The sequence below is a fragment of the Hippopotamus amphibius genome, chromosome 5, assembly GCF_030028045.1.
Source record: "Hippopotamus amphibius kiboko isolate mHipAmp2 chromosome 5, mHipAmp2.hap2, whole genome shotgun sequence".
In the NCBI taxonomy this organism is placed as follows: Eukaryota; Metazoa; Chordata; class Mammalia; order Artiodactyla; family Hippopotamidae; genus Hippopotamus; species Hippopotamus amphibius.
In genome coordinates, this window is record NC_080190.1 from 14,698,937 (window position 1) to 14,716,721 (window position 17,785).

At 55.2% G+C, this 17,785-nt stretch overlaps 1 protein-coding gene across 2 annotated transcripts; it reads right to left on the reverse strand.

Moving 5' to 3' along the window:
* Positions 1-10,837: 10,837 nt before the first annotated feature.
* On the reverse strand, positions 10,838-17,571 carry EMX2 (empty spiracles homeobox 2). 2 transcript variants are annotated; one of them, XM_057737073.1, is made up of 3 exons: positions 16,592-17,571; positions 14,474-14,658; positions 10,838-12,298 (listed from the first exon to the last, which is right to left on the reverse strand). In XM_057737073.1, the coding sequence occupies exons 1-3, from the start codon at positions 16,998-17,000 to the stop codon at positions 12,131-12,133; spliced, it is 762 nt and encodes a 253-aa protein (XP_057593056.1). In that variant the 5' UTR covers positions 17,001-17,571; the 3' UTR covers positions 10,838-12,130. The 2 variants fall into 2 exon arrangements, with proteins under 2 accessions (XP_057593056.1, XP_057593057.1); XM_057737074.1 differs by lacking the exon at positions 14,474-14,658 and having other exon boundaries at positions 12,195-12,298.
* Positions 17,572-17,785: the final 214 nt, after the last annotated feature.

Here is a 17,785-nt window from a genome sequence, read left to right on the forward strand (position 1 = left end):
GCCCTGGCCCAGCTGCTCCCTCAAAGCAACCTGGGTGCCAGGAAGCTCAGACAGGCCCATCTGGAGGTGTTCAGAGAGCAACAAGGAGGACCCTCCTGGACTGCGCCTCCTGAGGGATCCCTCCCCAGCTGAGGAGGTGGCTATAGAGAGTGACAGTAGCTCTGCCCAGGTTCTGCCCTCTATCCTGGGAGCCCCCGCTGCAGCCTGGTTCCCATGGGCACTCCATGCAAGGGCAAGCCAGGGGAAGTAGTGGCCAAAGGTGCTGGCACCCAAGGGGGACAGGCACATGACCGCAGGCACGTAGGCCCCAGATAAGGGAGCAAATCCCGCTCTGAGATTTCCTCGAGTCCTGCTAAGGTCTGTAGTACGATCAGACAGCGACATCAAGATCCACGGTCCCCACAAAGGAAAGGGGAGGCACTTACGTTACCCCCCAAAACATGCACACACACAGGCTTTCTTGGAAGGAAAATCCTCCAAATGGGAGGAGGGCACCAGCATTTACAGATGGGCCTGCTGTGTGTCCCAAAAGGGCTGTTCCTCTTGGTACCCTCAGGGAGGTCACACCCCAGGCCAGGGGGTACTTTCAAGCCCATGTGTACTCACAGATCAACCCATCACCTCATGCAGAGAAGAATGATTAAGGAATCATGGTATTGTGATTAAGCTTCTAAAAGAATCCTGTTTCTTTGTACAGCAGAAATTAATGCAACATTGTAAAGCAGCTATACTCCAATCAATCAATCAATAAAATGGTTAAAATGGTAAAAATAAAATAAAATAAATCCAATTGTAGTGCGAAAAAAATCCTGTTTGAGATACATCCTAAAATCGTTATTAGTGAAAGACACCATGTCTGAAATTTGCTTAAAATAGCCATGGGAGGGAGGGGAGTGCCTAGGAAAGACCAGATGAGCAAGAGTGACCTTGACTTCAATCATTTGCATTTGTTTGCTAGGGCTGCTGAAACAAAGTATCACACCCTGGGTGGTTTAAACAACAGAAATTTATTTTTTCACATTTCTGGAGGCTGGAAGTCCAAGATCAAGGTGTCTGCAGGGATGGTTCCTTCCTCCAAGGGTTTGAAGGAAGAACCTGTTTCAGGCCTCTCACCTTGGCTTGGAGCTGGCTGCCTCTGCTTTGTGTCCTCACATCATCTCTTCTGTGTGCATCAGGGTCCAAATGTCCTCTTTTTATAAGAACACCATTCATAATGGATTGGGACCCACACTAATCCATTTTGGACCTCGTTTTGATTTGATCGCCTCTGTAAAGATCCTGTCTCCAAATAAGCTCACACGCTGAGGTACTAGGGTTTAGGACTTCAACAGATGGACTTGGGGGACACAATTCAATGCACCACATAATTGTTGCTGAAGCTGGGGGATGTAACATGATGTATTCACACTGCTTTTGTGTATGTTTGTATTTTTTCATAATAATTGGAGGGAAGGGGCATGCAGGGCGGCAATGCTTCAAACAAGGTAAACTTGTTACGTGTCACCAGGTAAACTCCAAGGAGGTAAGGCAGTCTCCAGTGCTCAAAGAAAACCCTAAAACTCAAAGCTGTTTCAGAAGAGACAAGGCAACTTTAGGAGGTAGTGAGCTTCCCAGCTCTGGAAACCTCCAAGCTCAGTGAAGCCTTCTGTAGGATTCCTTCTCCGAAGGGAAGCTGGCCTGGCCAATATCTATGACTTTGCCCAACTCTTGGGTTCCGAAAAAGCCAAGGCTGTCTTGGGCTGTATTACCAGAAGAACTGTGGCTAGAACAGGGCTGGGAGAGTCCTGTTCTACTTAGAACTGAAGGGACCACCTGGATGCTGGTGCGCCAGTCTGGAACCCCATCATAAAAGGGACATGCAGCATTTCAGAACTACAGGCTCACATCTGGAAGGGAGCAGCCACGTGCTCAGACAAAACCTGCTCAGACAGCTGATGGGTGATGAGCAAATGGGGCCTGGGTCACTGGTCCACACACACACGTTACGTGCGTGCACACTGCTCTAACCGCCACTGGTCCTCGGCCCTCCTGAGGCTGACAGGAGGGTCTGGCCTGTAGCACATTCTAAATAACACCTCCTTTCAGCTGGGAAAATGCAAGATTTCGGGGATGGGGGGGAGCAAGGGGGTGTGAACAGAGAAGAGGGGCCATAAAAATGCTTAGGCTTTCCATAAACTTTGGCACTGACCCTCTTCCTTCCACCAGGGTCCCTAGAGCTGATTAAGTCCCCTTGCTGCCCCTAGATGACTAGAAGGGAAAGCGACATCTGAATCAATACTTGAAGTCATCTGCAGTATCAGACACCACTTCTGTTTTTCATGGAAGACATCACTGCAGTCATTTAGAGTGTGGGACAGGAGAGCAGCGGGGGAGGGGGCAAGATAAGCCCTTCACAAGGCAGATCAAAGGGGGCCCTGTGAGGGTAGGGGAGCCAGGCAGGGAAGCCAGCTGCACCCCCAGCCCCTTACACGGCTCCCACCAGTGTGCTCAGCCATGCCCCCCTGCCATAGTCACACGATGCTCACCCATACACACACACACACACTTGCAGCCTTCTCCCACAAAGGCAAGCAAATGTTCACAAATATTCACACATTCTCATTCATCCTCACCCGTGCCTCTGTTCCTCAGCCTCACTCACAAGTGCAAAGGCACCTGTGGTTACCAGCCTTTCGCATGATGCTTAGGAAAGGTGCGGTAGCCGATAGGGGTGGTTGTTACATCCAAAATCTCCACACCGGGAAAGGGGCAGCTCCCAGCCAATGAAAGAAGGACCACTCAGCACAAAGCTGACTCTCAATCATAAAAGCAGCTTCAATAATATCACACCCAACACACAGAATCCCCACAAGGACTCAAGTGTATGGAATACAGATTGTGCATTGCAGAAGACGTCTGGGGGTGGCGGCAGTGGCATCACAGTGCAGAGGTGGGGGATGGGGGGGGGATGTTACTGAAATCCAGCTCACATTCCACTCTTCAAGGCACAGGGCAACCATCCACCCAGAAGAAGGAATGCCTTTTCCTAAGTTTTGCAGACACTGTATGGGCTCCAGCAGCCCCTTCACCCCCAAGGCCATGTGCACACTTACACATCTATGTATGTGTCCACGTGCTCAGCTTACATGCTGTGCAAACCACATTCACATACAGCCTCTCATGCATCTGCAGCCACCAGCATGCAAGGTACATGGCCATCCTCAGGCACAAACTCCCTTCATTACCAGGCTCACTCACAAGGGCCCAGGCACAGATCCTTCTGCTTGTCCTTGCTCTGCACTGATGATGATGCCCTCAACCCCCATCCCAGGTCCTGCTCCTCATAGACAGGGCCTCAGAAGGGTGGGGTGGCCCCAGGAATCCTGTCTCAAATCCAGTGATCGGGCAGGTGGCCTAAAAGTGACTCCACCTGTCCCCCTTGCCTGGCACCAGGATGAGGCCACTGGGCACACAGTCCCAGCTGAGGGGAGAGGCCAGGCACTATGGGGCCCTCGGTGGCCAAGAACACAGCCCACCTCTAGCGTCTGCAGTAGGTATGCAAGTGGGGGGAGGGGGGAAGCTCCGCCTCCAGGAAGTCCTAGTTCCCACCTCCCAGGGCCTTGCAGCCTCCAGGGGCTAAATGGGGAGAAGTCAAGTCAGATCCCTGATTTCTAAATACACCAGATCCTCTGACAAGACTGCAGGGTCCAACCTTCCATCTCCTAGGGCACGATTACCTGCCGATGAAGCACAAGGAAAAGGATGCCAGGCAGGCCTTGAGACACCTGGCTTTAACGACCTCACCTCTGATGAGACATGAAACGTTCCTATCTCCCAAGGGCCTCCCTACAAGGAACAGGCTCTCCAGCCTAAAGAGTCCTGGATGGGGGCCCAGGAGCCCCCACCTCCCACTACTGCTCAAGCACGGTGTCCTGAAGAGAGGCGGAGGATGCGGAGTAGAGGCCAGAGGAAGATGCCCCAGCCTACACTCTCCTTCCATCCTCACCTTTCAACCCTGACAGGGCAGGGTCCAGTCCAGGGCGCCGCTGACGCAGGGTGGGGGCGGGTAGTCCTGGGCTGCTCCCTGCCCCCACCCAGCTACAGGCCAGCTTCTCAGGTTTAGGGGAGAGGGAGGAGGGGCATCCACGTTCTCTGGGGAGCAGAGCGGAGCCCCGCGAAGTGACCCCTTTTCTGAATGAAATTGAGCTGCCATTTTCATCTTCTTCCCAAATGTCAGCAGCCTTAGATCAGATTAGGAGCTAATCTCCTGCCAAAATTCATTTCCGAACAAGAGAGGTGGCTGCGGGCGGGTGGAGGTTTGTTGTTTGTGGCAGTTTTCCTCTGCATGCACCCTCTTTCTCTCCCTGTTGCTGGGGTGGGGACGGGGGTAAAAGTCAGACTAGACCGTACTGAGGCCCCTGGGGGCCTAGGGGTGGTCCCGCCGCGGATGCAGCAGGACGCAGTCGGGGTGAGCGGGAAGGCTGGGGGAAGGCGGGGTGGGGGGTGGGGGGCAGGCGGCCGCCCGGGTCCCGCGCCCGCAGTAGTGCCCAGCCCGAGCGTCTGTCCTCCGAGCGCTCGGATGGCTCCTGGAGCGCGCCCGGGTCGTCCTTGCCGGCAGGCCGGAGAGGAACGGACCTGGGGCCAGAGTGGGCAGGGCCCAAGGGACAGGCTCTGCGAGGACCTGGATGCCTGAGCCGCATCCTCCTTGCAAGAGGGACTTCCCTCCCCAAACCCCGCCTACCCGCCCCAAGCCCCCAGCCTCCCACCCGCGGGCCAGGGCGGTAAAAGGAAAAGGAAAGGCAATTTCAGCCTAAAGAGAAAAGAGAAAAAGGAGGAAATAAATGCCCAAACGAACTGGTCAGTACCTTACAGGAGGCTTCCTTTAACAAGTGACCAGAATACAGCCGCTGGCCTGAATGTATAATTACCCCCAAGTGAAAATTCCCCATCTAATTTGATATTTGGTTCTTTGCAGAAGCTATAGCCTTCGTAAATAATATACAAAGTAAGAAACCTAATCCCGCCTGCTAGAATGTTTAATTCATCATTATACGAGCTAATTGGAAGGTGATTATATGGTAATTGCTCATTAGTGGTGTATATTTATCGCTGTACCTTATGTCAAGGCCATGGGAATTGTGTAGAGTCTGTTCTCTCATTTCAAGGATCAGTTTCAGAAGCAGGAACGAAGCAGGCAAGATTAAGTTCTTCCTGACGTCAGGGTCCAGCCGAGGGCTGTGGAGACCCACGCTATATATAGGACCTGGAGCGGCTGGGGGCACCGGGGGCCTGGGGCCAGGCTGAGGTGGGGAGTCGGACAGCCAGACTACTGCCCGGCAAAGGCGGCCCTCCCGGGGAGAGAGAGGAGTGGGGCTGGGGACCCTGGACCATTTTCCAAACGTGACCCCCATTCCCATTCCAGGCACCTCCCTCGGGCCTCAGGTGCGTCTTGGCCTCTGGGCTTATGCTGAGAGAGGAGACCTTGCCCGGAGCGTTCTCTAGGACTCTCTGGCGTTGTCCAGTAGGTGTGGGGTAGAGAGGGGGACCTGCGAGGCTTGATTTGTACACTGGGTGGAAGACAGGGAGAGGGAAGATGAGGCTTAATTTGGAAAGCCAGGTAGAATTTGGAGCGGTGGAGACGCGGTCTTCCTCCCCTTTCTGGTCGCCTAACAGTTGGTCAACTCCCACCTCCTTGGCGGGCCAAAAAATCCTCTTCATTTCTTTGCCCAGCGAAGCAGGGTGCAGGCCGGACGAGAGTGCCAGGTTGGTTCCTAGGAAGGGGGACCCAGAGTCTCGATGGTAGGTGGCTTGAGCCACGCGAAAGAAACGGGAAGAAAGGCAAGGCGTGAGCCCAACCCAGCCCCAAGGCCAGAGCCAGAGCTGGGAACTTGGGAGAGGCAGGAAGGCAGGTCTGAAATCCCCAAGGCTCGGAGGAAAGACATGAACTCAGTCTGCAGGGGGAGGTGGGGGCGGGGACGGAGCCGTGGGTCTCCAGCAGCTCGGAGGATCCGGCCGGGGAACTCAGAGACCAGCCTCCAGCCGAGCATCCTCGCACGTGGGCGTCATCTTTGGCGGGCTCTGGCGCCCCCTCGGAGGAGTGCGACGCGCCTTTGCCCTACCCAGACCCCAGCCTGGAGCGCCGGGCACCCCTACTTGCAGCCCTGTCCCCCCTCCCCACCGTTCCCCGAACCCCCCGCCGGGCAACAGGCACTAATGAACAAAAGGCCAATTAGACGCCGGGGCGCGGCTGATGAATGGACCTTTCGCTTTCAAGCGTGGCACCGCCTCAGGTTTCCCGGAGTCCTGGGTCGCGCCAGGAGAAGCCACCCCCCCGAGAGGGGTCACGGCTGGGGTCAGCGGGTTCTCAAAACTCCCACTTCTCCCTCGCTGAGGGGCTGGTTCGGGGAAGGAAATGTGGCGGCCGAGCGGCGGGCGCAGGAGCGGAGCTGCGGACGATGCGCGCCCGCGGCCCCGCCACTCCGCCTAGGGGCACCGCGGCCGAACGCTGCAGGCCCGCTTCCTCTCCCGCCCCGCCTGCCCGGGCTCTGAGGCGGCACCCAAGGGAACCAAACGCCGATCTCTGGAATAGCAGAGACCGGCCTGCAAAAATGCGCAGTCACCGAAAAGGAAAGAAAAAAAGAAAAAAGAAAAAAAAAAAAAAGGCTGCTGTTTGCCAAACTCCCGAGCAAGTGGTGTGCTGCGGAAAGAATAACCGAATCCGAGCCTTCTCACTAGCCGCACATGTCTAGATCCCGAGACACACAAATGATGCCCTGGTACCGGCGTGGACGCCATCACAGGGGACCCCAACCCAAACACGGAGAAATGTTCCCGCGAGTCACACACACTGAGGCCATTCCCATTCTCTGAGATCCACAACTACAGGGCGGGCTCACAGCGGCCAGATGCTAGCACACAAATTCTATACACAATTGCATTTCTACACCTTTGTAAGCACTCTAATTGCAGGCGCGCAGCTGCACGTCCTTACCCTAACTCAATACCATCTAGATGCACAAGGAAAGCGGGACACCTTGACACACTCACAGTCTACACAAGAAGCACTGGCCTCTCCAGCCTCTCACGCAGTTAGCACAATTAGCACCTACACATCCTGACTTAAATCCTGGCTCAGACACACAAACCCAACTCTTTCACAGACCTAACTGGTACACTCAACCTCTACAAACCCACAAGCACATCCTCTCGCCCTAACACACATCCACACCCTTATTCCGACTTGCAACTGCCCACATGCGGGGAGCCCAGCCCAGATCCCCCCAACCGCGTCACGGGGCCCCGGGCCAGGCCTCCGACCCGCCAGAGTCCTTCCCCAATCGGCCTGCGCGTCCGAGACTTTGTTTCCTGAGACTCGAGGCGGGGCCGGGGAGGAGCCCAGGTTTCCAAGGCCGCGCGCAGGCCCGAGCCCCCTTTCTGCCTGGCCCGCTTGGCGTGGCTCTCTGCCTGCCACAATCCGCCCCTAGCACAAAAGTGGCCCGGCAGGTTCCGGGCCGCCGCCAAAGCTCCTGCTCCGGCTGTGCTTGGCTGCCAGGAACAGAGTTGGAGCGAGCTGAGGGCACCGAACACTCAGAACAAGAGGCAGAAAGGAGTAAGTATCCGGAGGTCCGAGGCTTTTCCCATCTCAGGAGTTTCTGGTGCCTTGAACGGCGCCCCCGACCTCCGCCCACGCCTACCCGGCCCTTGCAGCGCTGAGGAACTGGACCCCAAACACGGAGCCCACGTGTATCTCTCAGGAAGGAGAATGTAGGGGGGCACGCTTGCATTGTGCATTCCGTTTGACTCTCTCAGGGAAATGCAAACTGCGAACCGAAGCCTCTCGTCTCCCCAAAATCACTTGGCACAGGGAAGGCCCACAAGTCATCAAGAAGGGTCATGTCATGGATCAGACGTGTAACCCACATCCCCATTAGGGGTAACAGGCAGGACACAAGGCAACAAACGGACAGTTCCATGCGTAGGGAGGACCGCGGAACCTAACCCTCGATGCCCAATGAGCCCTGCCAGGGTCATCGAGGCCTGGCACCCATGTACCACGAGAGACGACACAGACCTGCAGCACACACCTCCCACGCTCCCCTGCCCAAGGGGGTCCAGCCCAGCAGCCGCGCCCTGCGGACGTGCACGCAGCCGCAAGGCACACGCGCCCCGCACCCTGCCCCGTGCCCCGCGCCCAGATAGTCATCGTGGGATGGCATCTCGCAAATATTTATATTCCTCAGCTCCACGGCAGCCCGCGTCCACATTAGACGCTCTAATCCTGCCACTTTAAATAGATGAATTAATAAAGCAAACGAGCGGCTAATAAGCTGACTGTCCAGCCTTTTTGAGGCGGGGGAAGGACTCGAAAGTGCGCCAAATTTGTTTGCAGTGGATCAAGGCGAGCCGCCTCTGCTTCACTTTCTTTATCTTAATTCCGACTTGAAAAGATATAATTATCTAGTTTGAACAGAGCTGCTATCAAATCCTTCTTTGGGCCGGGAAGGGGGGCGTTGGAGTGGATTGCGGCTCTCTGAGCCGCTCCGTGCAGCCAGAGATAGCGCGTAATGAAGATGTGGAGGCCCGAGATACAAAGGGCATTAACCTCATTAGCATGAAACCTTTTCTTCTTACCATTGTGGGACCCTTTCAGCCGCCTAATCCCCCCTATTTTCAAAGCTTGGTTTGTAATAAAGCTTTTAGGTTTTTTTTTTCCAAAGCTAATAGTATTCTCTGATGATTTTATTGCTGTTACACTACATAGGACATTTACCAAAAAAAAAAAAAAAAACTTCACCCTCCCCCTTTTCTTGTACTTTAAAAAAAAAGTACATGGTTCTTGCAGAAATAAGCCTTTTGTCAAGATGGGACATTTTCTTCAGAAAAGGCTGGACTTTAACACGTCTGCGCTCCGTGTTTGAGGCATCCTGGGTTTGGGGAAGTGGGTAGAAGGAAAAGGTAACTTGCTTAAAAGAAAGGTGCAGCAAGAATAAGGATGCAGATGCAGAGAATGGACTGGAAGACACGGGGTTGGGGGCGGGGAGCAAAGGGGAAGCTGGGATGAAGTGAGAGAGTAGCATAGACATAGATACACTACCAACTGTAAAATAGATAGCTAGTGGGAAGTTGCTGTATAACAAAGGTAGATCAACTCGATGATGGGTGATGCCTTAGAGGGCCAGGACAGGGAGAGGGGGAGGGAGTTGCAGGAGGGAGTCGCGGGAGGGAGGGAATATGGAGATATATGTATAAATACAGCTGATTCACTTTGGTGTACCTCAAAAGCTGGTACAAGAATGTAAAGCAATTATTTTCCAATAAAGAGCTAAAAAAAGAAAGAAAGAAAGAAAGAAAGACGCAGCAGTGCTGTAGCAGGAACTGCAAAACCCTCAGGACAGCTATTGGTCACAGAGGTCCTGCTGTCCAAGTGGCTGGAAACCCCCACTTGAGTTTCCAGGATACACAAGGGCAGCACCTGTCCCTTCGAGAGGCAAGCCTGCGTCTCCTAAGGCGGCCCCCTCCTGCCCCAGCATCCTTGGGTAGTGGAGTCTTCCCCACTACACCCACACCTTCCCAAGGAGTCTGTGTGGAAATGTACCATGAGCAGCCAGGGTTCCCCAGAGAAACAGAGAGGGAGAAAAAAGGAGAGAAAGGCAGAGATAAAGGGGAAAAAAGAGGGAGAGAGACCAAGAATGAATTCTACTTTAGAAGAGAGGAGGGGAGGGGAAAGAAAGAAAGAAAAAATTCCATAGCGCCCTATAGTCCCCACACGTGCACGGAATGTCTAATCTTAACTTTTCAAGGCAGGATGTTAACAAAGCTTGTATTTTTGCCCTGCATTGTAACTTGGCCTTATCACAGTGTAAAGGGTGGGGAGATTGTCCTAAATTATGTCCAGGCAGCCCCCCTGGATCCGTGGATTAAGAGATTAAAGGAGACCACTGGGCAAGGCCTCCTCTTTCCCCTTCATATTCCTGGTATGATAATTGCTTAAACTGATTTGCACTTTCACAAAAGCTCGCAGGACGCTTTGTAGCTCGAACAGAACAGACGAGGTTTCTCTATCAATGGAAATAAAACTGATTAATGCAGCCTATCAGGATAAGAAGCAAATGAAGCATGCAAAAACAACCTCGTACCCCCAGAAGGGGGAAGGAGGGGAACTAAGTTTCCTCCAAGACTGGTTACAACTTTTTCTTTAATGTTAAAATTGAGAGTTGAAGGTTTCTCAGAACACTTGCCTTATAAGGCTGCTGAGATGAACCCTTGGGCTCATCTCAACACCTTCGGCAGATTGGGGCCAGAGAGAGAGGAAGAAAAGAAGGAAAGAAGAAAGGAAGGAAGGAAGGAAGGAAAGAAGGAAGGAAGGAAGGAAGGAAGGAAGAGAGGGAGGGAGGGAAAGAGAGAGGGAAGGAGAAGGAGATTTGTACTTCAGGGTTTGAAGTCAGAAACACAGTTTAAAAAGTCCCAGGATTCTCATTCTGCTAAGGGTTTTCCCCAGTCCTGGGGGAACAGTCTTCAGTGCATAACTATATGTCCAGTGTTTTTTTTTTTTAATAACTAGAGGTTAAGAGTAGTAAGCATTTTTAACCTGAAATTCAAATTAAACTCCCTCTTTAGGCCGTGCAATGGACAGAGGTCTGGATGGAAAACTTTTCTTCCATCCCTTTTCTGAAGGACTTAAGTTTTCCTAATCCTCTCCCTTTTCCACCCTCTTCTCTCTTTAAAATGCCCAAGAATCCATCAGTCTGGCCCTTTTGTGGGTTGGGAGCCTGGGCTTCTTGAGCCTGGTTGGGGAAGGACCACACTCAAAGAGATATTTTTTTAAAAAATTCATTTCAATTTCCCAAGACAACTACTCTGAGGGCATATTGATAAATCTTTATTGACAAAATATTGACATTGACATACTTCTTGGAAGTATATAGTGTGTTAGAATTCTAACAAATTAACACAGAACACAAAAATATTTACATTCTGGTATAGAAGACATTAAGGAAGCATTTGTCACTCTCTTTAGTAAGTCTATGATCTTGGAATAGAAACTCAGTGCTTGAAAACTTGCCGCCGTGTCCTTGGCCACACTTATCATCCCCGCTAACTACAGTCCTTCAGTTTTTGCAATAGATAGATTTAAAGTTTGGAATGGCCATTACGGCAAATGGTTGAACTCAGCCAATATCTTCAACCACTAAAAGGAGAAGTTTACTTCGCTGTTTTAAGCCTCGGGATGTTAGGAAAGGGAATGTCCAAGAAATACCATTAATTTAAGGGGTTTTTTTCCCCAGTACAAGTCCTGACTCCTCTTGTGGGCACCCTCCCCTCCACCCCCAGCCCCCTATCCTGCTCCCCGTTTCTCTGAAAGAGGACCACTATCGCTGAGCCTACTTCATTTAGCTTTCACAATCACTTTGACATCAGAAGGTATCAAAAAGTGTTTACAGACTGCACATTTCTTGAAAAAAGTCAAAATAAAAAGCACACAGAACCTGTCTTTAAAAGGAACAGAAAAGAACAATTCATTTTCTGTCTGAAGACACCATTCGCCCAACAACTGCTACATGCAATTCAAGTTTTTGAACAGGTGTGGGATGGGGCTGGATATGGAATCTCGATTTTTATCATTACTAATTATTTTTAAAGATTGGGGGAAAACACTTCGAAGTGCAAAATAAAAAGTCCTGTGCCCTGGTTGGGTTTTTCTTGTATCATCATTACCATCATTTTTCAAAAATCGGACTGCGATAAACGGAATACCTGCCAATCATCTTGTCTCGCTGGTTTGGCGTTTGACTGACAGCTCCCCTTGTCAGAGCGCCTTCCGCTTTGCCACCTTTGGACCTCTCTCTCTCTCTCTTTCTCTCTCTGTCTCTCTGTCTCACTCACTCACTCAGCTGCCTCTTTAGACAAGGGTTGCGTGTTCATCAAGGAGCCTCCGTCCTCTGGCATCTCGGCGCGGCCTTGCATCAGGACCCTGCGCTCTTACCGCCCAACTTCTGCGTCGTGCTGCTCCTCTCTCTGACTCCCTCTCCCCTTCTTGAATGTGTGTGCGGTTTGTTATTGTTTTGTAGGGTTTTTTTTTTCTTCTTCCCCTCCTCTCCCTGTCTCTGTTTTGCTCCGTGTTGTCCGTTTCTGTGGGGTTCTGTTTGTGTTTTTAATCGTCTGAGGTCACATCTATTTCCTCGGGACTCGCCTGCTTAGTGGCGATTCTCCATCGGTTAATATGGTGCGTCCCTTTTTTCTTTTGTTGCGAATCTGAGCCTTCTTCCTCCAGCTTCTGCCTTTTGAACTTCGTCCTTCGGTTCTGAAACCATACTTTTACCTGCAGGAGAGACGGATGGGTGCGTTAGTTCCTGCACAGCGCCCTCCTACCTCTTCCTCTTTTGCCTGGCCCGTACCGGGGCTGAGACTACGAAAGTCCAGTACCCCGGCTGCGCTGTCCTATTAGCTGGCCTCCCCATGGCCTCCCCTCGGGGAGCAGAGCTCCTGTTGCGAGGCCGGTGGGAAGACTGGCTCCCTGCCCTTCTGGGCCCTCCTGGGGCACCTTTCCCCTGGCCCCTTCTCACTTTGTCCTGTTTGGCACACCCACATCCCGTTGAGTGCAAAAGCCTGGCAAACATTGGGAAACCCCTATAAAATTGTAAATAAGGGAAAATTAAAAGAGACCCGTCCCTGACTCCCTCTACCTAACCAGTGCAGGAAAGATCTTATTCCTGCTGCTGCAGCTCCTGCAGGGCCCAATGTGCTTTCTATTTTCCACTGGTTTCCCCAGCCTTTGCCTAAACATAGCGCCTCCTCTGCAAGGCCTGGGCCCTGGGTAGGCAGTCAGCATTTGCCTGAGCTTCCTCCTCCCTGCCCAGGACTCTCTCGCAGGTGAGCAGGAGCGGCTGGAGGAAGGGAGGGTACTGGGGGAAACCAGGGGGATGGTGGCGTGCAGAGCCCTGGGGACCAGCCCAGCTGTATTTTTTCAGCTAGGAAGAGGCTGAAAAGTGAAAGCTTCTGAAAGACCGTGGATAAAAGGGAAGTCAAAGAAAAACTGCGAAACAGAAGGGAAGAGACCCTCTGTCCTCCTCTTGACCAGTCCCCAGGACAGGCCCGGGCCAAGCTTCCACCCCAGCACATCACTTCCCACCAGGGCGGGGCAGGCGACCTGGCCTCCTCAGAGCACTGCTAGAAGTCTGGACAGCAATGAGGTGGGGCTCGGCTGCTACCCTGACCAGCCCCTGGGGAAGCTGGTGATGGGTCCCCATACAGTGACCAGACCAGACAGTAACACAGCCCAAGCTTCCTAGCACTGAGGTACAGGTGAAGAAAATGGTGATGACTGCACCTCCCATGCCCCCAGGGCCATCCCATTCTGCTAGCAGCACCCCAGGCCCCTGAAGTCCGCTCCACTTTCTCCTTTGAGTCGGCAGGCCCAGGTCCCGGCTTGCTCTTCTCCCCGAATGGCCCCAGTCCCCCAAAGTGCCCCATGAAAAAGCCGAGCTGGAACAAGGCTGAGTTTAATTTGCTTTGAGTTTGCTAATTGAGGGGGAGGACGGTTCATTTCTCCCCGGCGCTCGCCCAAGGCGCGCGTCGGTGCGCTCGGGGCTTGACACGCACACAAAGACTCCAGGCAGCGTGGGCAGCGAGGCGGACAAAGACCACCGCCGCCTGGGCTATCCAGGAGAAATCAGCCTGGCCGCGCCTTGTGCCGGGCCCCGCACCAACCCGCGAGGCCCTCCTCGGTTTTGTCCGGGGAGACGTCTTAAAACAAAAGCCTCGACCTCTTTGCGCCTCCCAGGAAAAGTGTTACAACTTAATCTGCCCGAAAATGTTACTGTTTGCCGGGAACTTTGACCCCGCCCTGCGGCTCCGCATACAGTAGCGCCTACTGTAGCCCTAAGCCCCCTCCCCGCCCCGGGCCAGGCCAGAGCCTGGCCGCCTCAGGACCCTGCTGCGCAGAAAGGGTCTCCCGCCTGAGGCAGCCCCTCTCCGCAGCCTTCGAGCTGTTTCTCCGATAGAGGGATGCACCCAGGATGCCTGGCTCGGCGGTCTAACCCTCCGATCCCCTCAAGCGGAGTAACTGGAGCCGTCGGTGTGAGCCGCGAGCGTCTGGTGCACACAGCTCGCCCTTCACCCACTCCCAGCTCTCTCCTCCAGACTAGAGCCCCAAACACCCCAACACTCCGCGGCACTCTCCTTCTTCCTGGATCCCAGCCGCCTTCCCAGACTCTCACCGAAGATCTCACACCAAAAGTGCAGCTTAGCCAGGAGCTGCAAGTCCAGCTCAGCCATACAGAAGGAGCAACTTAGCCCGTCCCCCCAGAGCCTCGGGCGGGTCGGCTCCTATAGTCCCGTGCGGGAGCCCAAAGAAGCCAAGGGCACCTCAAAACTTATACATCCTGAGCCCGGGCGAGGAGCGAGCTCCCGGCCTGCCTGCCGAAGGCCCGCTGCACTTTGCGGGCTGCTTGTGTTCAGAGATGCGGGATGAGGTTGCCGCGCCTGGGCCCCTCACCTGAGTTTCTGTGAGGCTGAGGCTGTGCGCCAGCTGCTTCCTCTCGGCGCCCACCACGTAGTGGTTCTTCTCGAAGGCGTGTTCCAGCCTCAGAAGCTGGGACGGGGAAAAGGCGGTTCGGATCCGCTTCGGCTTTCGGGCCAGAGCGTTGTGCAAAAGGAAGCTCTCCGGACTTGTGTCGTTCCCTGCAGGGGACACAACAGAAGTGTCGTTAAAGGGGGCCGTCCTGGCCGGGTCCCCGCGCTTCTCCCGAGCCGGGCTGACCCAGCAGTGCGCTCAAGGCCGTCGTGTACATAGCCTGTGCGGCTCGGCCCATGGGGGTCCCGGGCTCTCCAAAGGCGCGAAGGGAACACCGGTCCAGCTGCCTGGCCCGGTCCGCCGGGGCTGTACCTGTGCGGCACCCACCCAGCAGCTGTCCCGGCGGGGCGAGTCCCCGGGCCCCTGATCTCGGCGGGCTTTTCAGCCGCCCAGGCCTCGCGGGCCTCGCCACCTCCGCACCGGGCGCCCAGGACAGAGGAAGGGGCAGCAAGGCTGGGCCCGGGGACTGGCGCCCTGGGCCCGAAGAAACGGCTTTTTTTTTCTTTCTAATCTCTTGGAGAACTCTGCCCCAGGGCTGAGGGGCGGAGAGGCGACGAACGGCTACCTAGAGTTTTCTCCCGAACTTATTTTTAAAGAATTGAAGTCCTTCTCCTCCGGAAAAGTGCAAGGGCCGGGCGTGTTGTTGCAGCCCGGCCTGGACCGAAATCTCGCCGGCGGGCGCGCAGGGTTTCTGCTGCCGCTGCTTCCCAAGGCCGGGGTCTCCCGCTGCCCTGCTCCAGAGAACTAGGAGACGCGAGCGAAGGCATCGAAACCCCGGCGGGTACGGAGCTGCGGGCATCCGATGGGGCTGTCCGCGGGCCCCGGAAGATCCCGGCTACTCCGGGCCTGGTGTGGGGACCAAGAGCGTGGCTGCCAGAGAACGAGGAAAAGGAACCCTAAACTTTGTGAGCAAAGCCAGAGAGTTTCGCATTCACTCATCAGGGTGGAAAATCGATCCACCAAAGACCCAAAGAAAGACAAACCGACAGTTCAGGTGAGAATGGAGGCAAATCCGGGCTAGGAATAAGAGTAAAGCGTTGTTTTTGTTTGGTTTGGTTTTTTTAATTGCGGAGGAGTGGGATCTACACGATTCTAGGCTCTGGCAGGAACGCAAAGGGTTAATGAATGGACAAGCCGCTGAGTATCGATCAGCGGCCTCGGGAGGTAGGTCTTTTCCCCACTCGGGTCGCTAAACTAATTACTTGCCCCTTTTTCTGGAGTTTTAACTTTCCTCCCACCCCCACCCAGAGAAAAAAACAAACATCCAAAAAATAGCAAGAAAGGAAAACACCCAAACAAATCTCCTCCAGCCCGCCTTCCAACCCAGTTCATTTCTTTCAAAAGAAAAACAAAAACAAAAACCAGACCGAACCTGCCTTCCCGCCGTGGCCGCTCTGCGCCCGAATCGAGCAGGTCGCGGCGAGAGTGCTGAGCCTCGGAGGTTCCTACCCGCGCGGGTTCCCGCCCCGCCCCAACCTTCAAAATAAACAGGATAAACACAAACCCCCAGACTTTGCTCTGGGGGCGCGAGGGTCTCTTCGCCGCCGGAAGAGGGTCAGAGACCGAGACGCTGCGGGTTTAGGATGCAGAGGCACGGAGTGGGTGGCGAGGAGGAGCGAACGCAGTCGAAGGCGAACCTGGTGGCCGGGCCCTGTCCGCGCCCCTCGGAGCCAGGGCGGCGAGGGCATCGCGGGGAAGACAGAGAGCCTGGGGACCCCGCGGGGCCACGGATTACTTGGCGGCCGGCACTCGTAGCAGGCTAGGACAGCCCGCCTCGACCCGAGAGCATTCAGGGACAATTCCTCTGTCTGTGCCCTTCTGTAAAGGGTCAAGCGGCCGCAGGCCAGCCCCCAAACCGGCCGCAGCTTGGAGACTGGGGACCAACACCATGCCCGGCTCCTCGCCGCCCAGTTTCCCAAGGCGGCGCGCGGGCGAGCGAACGCGAGGAACCTCCATCCAGGCCTTGCCGGGTACCCACCCAGAGCAGGCCGGGGGCAGTGCGAGATGCAGGGCGCTACAGCCCCGCGACGTGGCACGTACCTTGGAAGCGGTGGCCCAGATATCGGTAGCGATGGATGAGCCAGGGGTAGAAGGTGGACGGGTCCCGCTGCTGCGAGGCGAAGAGGGGGTGTGGCGAGTGCGAGGAGGGCAGGGGGTGGGCGGCCAGGGCGTGCGGCGGCGGCACCGGGTGCACTGGCACGGCCGGGTTGGGCGGGTGCGAGACCGCCTCGGCGAACACCAAGTCCGGGTTGGAGTAGACGCCCCTGCCGGCGGCGGCGGCGGCGGCGGCCGAGTGGAAGCCGTTGAGGAACGGGTTTATGGGGCTGGAGTTGGCGTAGCTGAGCGCCGCGGGACGGATGGGGTCCTCAGAGCGCGAGGCGGGCAGGGGACTGTCCTTGGCCACCAGCGACTCGATGGTGAAGCAGCGCTTGGGTGCCGGCTGGAACATGCTGCGCCGAGGAGCGGGCGCCCGGGGCTCCCTGCTCCCCGCGACCGCGGCGCGCTGCCTCCGCCGCCCGCTGCCCGCTGCCCGCGGCGAGAACGGACGAGAATTGGGGACTTGTTTGTTGGGGGTGGGGGTGGGGTGGGGGAGGAAAGGGAGAAAGAAAGGAAAGGAAAGGAAAAAGGAAAGGAGGGGGGAGGGGGAGGGAGCGGCAACGCCGAGGATCCCGAGAATCTTGCACCAAACGCGCCCAACCTGGAGAGAGGGGGAAAAATCCTTCCAGAAGAATTTGCAGGCGTGGAGTGGGGTAATTTTTTTTTTCTTTTTTTGCCGAGATGGCGCGGGGGTGGGGGGGATCGAAGTTAGAGGCGGGGGTGGGGTAGTTTCTCGGGGGAGGCAAAAAAAAAAGTTTTCTCTCGTCTGCAAAAGGCGGGCAGGGCGCCCTAAGTCCAAGGACAATCCATGGAAGTGTTCGCTTCTTCACAAGTTGTGCAAACGATTTGTTAGTTCATGAGCCTAATTAGTGCGGGGATCACATAAACAGCTTCCTCCGAAGCCTGGTAAATGGCTTGATGATTGGTCGCTATTACTCGCCCTGAGGTGGAAGGGGGGAGACTCTTTAAAGTGCGTCAGAGGGAGGCGAGCGCCTGGGAACCCGGAGGCCTGGATCCGGGCCGAGAGTGGAACGGAGTCGGCGCCGCTGCCTCGGCAGTGCCTCCTGCGCCAGCCAGGCCGCCCGGCCCCTCGGCGCCGTCGCCCCGCGCTCCGGCTCACTCGCTCCCGCGGCGCCC

Excerpts from the sequence above, each read along its gene's own strand:
- EMX2 (XM_057737073.1), bottom strand. The coding sequence starts at position 17,000 with ATGTTCCAGCCGGCACCCAAGCGCTGCTTCACCATCGAGTCGCTGGTG. Across the intron at positions 14,659-16,591 it reads TCTGGGCCACCGCTTCCAAG|GGAACGACACAAGTCCGGAG; the intron begins GTACGTGCCACG and ends TGTCCCCTGCAG. Across the intron at positions 12,299-14,473 it reads TCAGCCTCACAGAAACTCAG|GTAAAAGTATGGTTTCAGAA; the intron begins GTGAGGGGCCCA and ends TCTCTCCTGCAG.